At 35.7% G+C, this 5,417-nt stretch overlaps 1 protein-coding gene across 1 annotated transcript in view; it reads left to right on the top strand.

Moving 5' to 3' along the window:
• Nucleotides 1-2,475: 2,475 nt before the first annotated feature.
• Nucleotides 2,476-5,417, top strand: part of LOC108294832 (TBC domain-containing protein kinase-like protein) — a 134,093-nt gene continuing 131,151 nt past the window's right edge. The window contains exons 1-2 of the mRNA XM_017516817.2: nucleotides 2,476-2,481; nucleotides 4,272-4,493. Coding sequence (XP_017372306.1) covers nucleotides 2,476-2,481; nucleotides 4,272-4,493 — 228 coding nt within the window. The remainder of the gene's footprint in view (nucleotides 2,482-4,271; nucleotides 4,494-5,417) is intronic.

Here is a 5,417-nt window from a genome sequence, read left to right on the forward strand (position 1 = left end):
TCGGATGGAAATATTTTTACTTTGTCATATTTTATAAAAATGACAATTTTAATGGTAAATATAGAGAGGTATTCTTTGGAGTAATAGAGTCACAGAGTCTTGAGACTCAAAGTCAGCAGGCATAGCAGAGAGCAGGGCCTGTATATAGTTATACAGGCCCCTCCCATGGTCATATCTCAGAAGGCTGGCAGGGATGAGCTTAGAAGATCAGAGAATTATCTGGAGAAATTCAACGTTACCAGAAGGAGAAATTTCTTACTTAGGAGCCTTCTAACAAAATAACTATATCCCCAAATTACCCTGTAGTGAATCTACCCGTCACTAAGCCCTGCCCACATAAAAACAACTTCCAATCGGATTTTTGGTGCTGTTCTTGTAAATATATAGAATCACAGATCACAAAGTCTGTAAGGAAAGCTTCCAATTAAGACATAGAACAGTACAAACTGAAAACAAGAATATATTCAGAAAGATAACTATGGGAAAATGTAACTGAAAAACCAATAACAACAAAGAATATTTTTCATTGAAAATCTGGAAATTGAATTTTTTTTTTTTTAGTCTTCTTCCGAGTAGTTGGGATTACAGGCTCACTCTACCACACTCAGCTAATTTTTGTATTTTTGTTTAGTAGAGACAAGGTTTCACCCTGTTGGCCAGGCTTCTCTCAAACTCCTGGCCTCAAGTGATTCACCTGCCTCAGCCTCCAAAACTGCTGGGATTACAGGCGTGAGCCACCGTGCATGGCCTGGAAATTGAAATTGATATAGGAATGCAATGAGGTTTGTAATGAAAATGTAAGATGATACAATTTAGGAAATGTCACAGAGTATGGAACAAAAATACACATGGAAAGTAAAAACGAAAATACAAAATTATTAGAAATTAAATTCAGGAAGTTCAAGATTCTTCATTATAGAATAGATTTAAAAAGAAACTGAAATTATCGTGTACATCAAAAACTTATTTTTTCTGTAACCGAAGGATTACTCAGGGGTCCACCAAATGCCCACGACAATGAAGTATATGCTTAAGTATATCACCGTGAAATTTCATAATACAGGGATCTTAAAAGTTAACAGAGAAACAGAAAGCCATTTACAAATAATCTTAAATCAGAATTTTATCAGACTTCTCAGCAGAAGACATTGGAGCTATAACATTAATAACTCTGAAGGAAAAAATTGCATGCTATACTTGGTCAAATTGTCATTCAAGGACAGATTAATGATATTCTTTGAAGGTTTTAAAATAATTTACCTCCTGTGTACTGTTTCTTTGTAGCTGCTGGATAATGTATTTCATCAGAATGAGAAATAAATAATAAAGAGTGGTAAACAATGTCTTACCCAAAAAGCTAGGAATCAAATATAGGGGGGAGCTGAAGAGAAGTAGATAATGGTAAAGAGAAGGACAATAGCTATTCAATAAATCTCAGAAGCAATTCATAGCCATTGAAATGAGAGAAGAGAGGGCTCAGGAAAGCTGTCTTTTCCATCTGTCCTTGCCCAAATGATTGTGTTTTATCATATTAACAATAGTATTTCTGAAAGATATAATACTAATGGGTGCCAATGAAGAAATTAATAGATTTAGAGAAGTCGTTTTACCCAGAGTTGTAAAATACCTCATGGAGCTTTAATTCAAACCTGGGAAACCATACCTATGTTTTATTCACTATGCACTATCTAATAATTACAATGCAAGGTTAAACAGTAGTGCCATGTGATGAGAGATTACTTTGTAGGAATATTTGTGCATTTTAATGTACAGTTTACAAAGTACTTTTGCATTTTATTTTGATTATGATAATGTGCTTTGGAAGGATTTTGATATGAGAGGTGACATGAGTCAAGTGAATGGAAAATGAGATATCTGTCAGAACTGACAATCAGGGTAGAATTGGGATCGATGCCAGTACATCATCAAGATTCACTGTAAACCTTGTATGGTGTTGGTGGGTTGGCTTGGAAGCAGATACAAATGACTTTTCCATTGCCAATGATTTAAGGACTGCACTACACAACCTTTGTTCTGGATCACGACTCGACTTCAGCCTTTTGCTGGTGACAGATGTGTAAAATTGATTTGGGCCCTGCAAGTGCAATACCTATGGACTGAAACTCTTTCCTTTGGAGATTAGCCTGTGTTAAGTAGACAAGACTTTGGATGGTTATTTTCTCTCATTAGCTGCCAAGTTTTTATCTTAACTATTTGAATTCAAAGTTTTCTAAAACTAATAGTGCTATCTCTTCCTTCTTAAGCAGACTAGAGGAACCTGTCTTAAACTTTTTTTTCTCTAGTTTGTGTTTGTATTTTCTTTGTGGAATATCAAGTTGATATTGTTATAGACCACTATATTTTCCATTGCCCAAATAAATAGGCCCATATCGCAAAGTTTGTTTCACTCTGCTTTATAGTTTTTATATTAGGAATAGTATATGAGGTGATGAAATCTGACCTCTTTTTGTAGCCATGGAAGTAATGAGCTGTGAATTTGGCAAACATCACTAAGGAATAATTACGTAACTGGTCTTACCAGACTGTCTGATCATATTCCAAATCTAAGTTCGTTAGGAAATAACAAAAGATACCTTATAATCTTATAGTAACTTCAGACTTCTACCCATAGTAACACATTTAACAAATCACTTTCTTATGTCTTAGTTTCTTTATCTTTAGCAGATGTAGAGGGTAGAAAGAAGAATTACAATACTTGTCTTCAATAATCATTGTAAGAACCAAATGGATTAAGTGAAAGTTTATAATACCAGTCATATAATAAATGCTGTGTTACCTTCCTGTCCCCTCTTCCAAATTTCTCTACCTTACCAGAGCAGATAACTCTAAATGATTACTCATGCACCATCCACAGAATTTACTTAATGCCTATTTCCTTTCCCTCTTAAAAGTCCTTCATTTCAAAAAGAGGGGGAGGAAAAAAGAACTTAACACTTTGTGACATGTAATATATTTTTCTCCATTGCCTGCCTGAGCTGACACTTGGACTTTTATAGAGGAAATGAGAATATATGCCGTTTGCTACTTTTAGGGATATAGAAAAACTAGTCAATGCTAAACTCCTTCATCACAGTCAACTTCTTGAATTTCTCCTGTCTTTCTGTGATCTCTTCAGTTTCGCTGTAGAGGAATGGCTAACTTCTCATAAGGAATGTTGGCCTCCTAAAGAGATACAGTCTTATCAAAAACAAACAATACAGAGTTGTAGTAACTTTTCTATGTACATTACCTCTGCATTAAAGGTGCTTAAATTTCAAACATGGGAAACAAAAGGAAATCTAATATGAAAGTGTTTCTCTTTTATCTTTTAATCAAGTGCGTTTAAACCTTATTTGATGAAACTTTAAAATCTTTCTTCATTTAACTCAAGAAGTTATTAAAGAATTGAGAAATGCTGGTTGGGTGCAGTGGCTGATGCCTGTAATCCTAGAACTTTGGAAGGCTGAGGCAGGCAGATTGCCTGAGCTCAGGAATTCAAGAACACCCTGGGCAACATAGGCAAAAACCCATCTCTACAAAATACAAAAAATTAGCTGGGCGTTGTGGCACAGGCCTGTAATCCCGGCTACTAGGGAGGCTGAGGCACAAGAAGAATTGCTTGAACCTTGGAGGCCGAGGTTGCAGTGAGCCGCGATTGCACCACTGCCTTCCAGCTTGGAAGACAGAATGATACTCTGTCTCAAAAAAGGAAAAAAACAAGAAAAGAATTGAGAAATGCTGAATTGAGATTCTGAAAGATTTTTTCCTAATTATTTTATATTTTCTTTAATGGCAGTAAAACTTTCAGTTCCCTTTACTAGAATTCATGCTGAATCAATAGTCAACCGCTGAATCTTTTGTCTACCTATTCCCAAATTCTATTCTCCCCACTAACTTTCATTTTACATTGGAAAAGTAGAAACATTATCAACATAAATTGGCAGATATTTAAATAAGGAGATGTATTATATTCTCTGGCATTTAAATAATGATACTCTGAAATCTACAACTATATATATATATATATTCATATATATATATGTAGATAATTCCAAGTCAAAGGCACACATGAAAACACAAGTAGATAAGCAGATTATACTAAATATCCCCATTGATCCAGTCATAGAAATGCTAATTAATATCTACAATTTTTTTTACTTTTTTTCTAATAACTTATTATCTTAGCCATATTTAGATATATTCATTTAGGAGAGATGGTGGTTAATATAAAATAATAATATTTATATTATAAAAGCATTACATTATAAAAGCAATCTAAATTCTATACGTTTGCTTTTTTAAAACATTTCTATCTAGAAATTGACATTGAACGCTGTGTAAGAGAATCAATCAACCTGTTTTGTTGGACTCCTAAAAGTGCTACTTACAGACAGCATGCTCAGCCTCCAAAGCCAACTTCTGACAGCATTGGAGTCAGAAGTTCAGCTCCTTATTTCTCTTCTGAGTGTCCAGATTCTCCAAAGACAGATCTGGTATGTATTTGCAGATTTCATTTACAAACTCTAAAAGGAGATGGATGTTAAAATTAATATACCCTAATATCATTATTGCTCTTAATGATGTCATTTATGTCCTTTTAATGTCACTATTTCCTTTTTTTTTTTTTTCTGAGATGGAATTTAGCTCTTGTTGCCCAGGCCAGAGTGCAATGGCAGAATCTTTGCTCACCACCACCTCCACCTCAGGGGTTCAAGTAATTCTCATGTCTCAGCCTTGTGAGTAGCCAGTATTACAGACATGCACCACCACGCTAATTTTGTATTTTTAGTAGAGACAGGATTTCTCCATATTGGTCAGGTTTGTCTCGAACTCCCAACCTCAGGTGATCTGCCCGCCTCGGCCTCCCAAATTTCTGGGATTACAGGCATGAACCCCTGCTCCTGACCTAATGTTGCTATTTTCTAACAAATGATTGGATTCATGGAAATATTCCAGAAAACTCTTATATCTATTTGGTTATAGAGTTAGGAAGATTGTTTTGACATATTCCTCCAGGTAGCAAGTTTTGTTTTTTTTTGTAAACAATTATAGTATCTGTTTATATATCAATTGGTTATATAGTGAAAGATTAGAGAAGCAAAGACAGAATTTAAAAAGTAGAAAAAGTTGTTAGTAGAGCAGGAACTTATTGTTGGTTGACAGAAGAAACAGCATTTTTAAAATGATGCGCTCGGCGCGGTGGCTCAAGCCTGTAATCCCAGCACTTTGGGAGGCCGAGGCGGGTGGATCACGAGGCCAAGAGATCAAGACCATCCCGGTCAACATGGTGAAACCCGTCTCTACTGAAAATACAAAACATTAGCTGGGCATCGTGGCGCGTGCCTGTAATCCCAGCTACTCAGGAGGTTGAGGCAGGAGAATTGCCTGAACCCAGGAGGCGGAGGTTGCGGTGAGCC

Source organism: Cebus imitator, unplaced genomic scaffold (assembly GCF_001604975.1).
Source record: "Cebus imitator isolate Cc_AM_T3 unplaced genomic scaffold, Cebus_imitator-1.0 Scaffold606, whole genome shotgun sequence".
Taxonomy (NCBI): Eukaryota; Metazoa; Chordata; class Mammalia; order Primates; family Cebidae; genus Cebus; species Cebus imitator.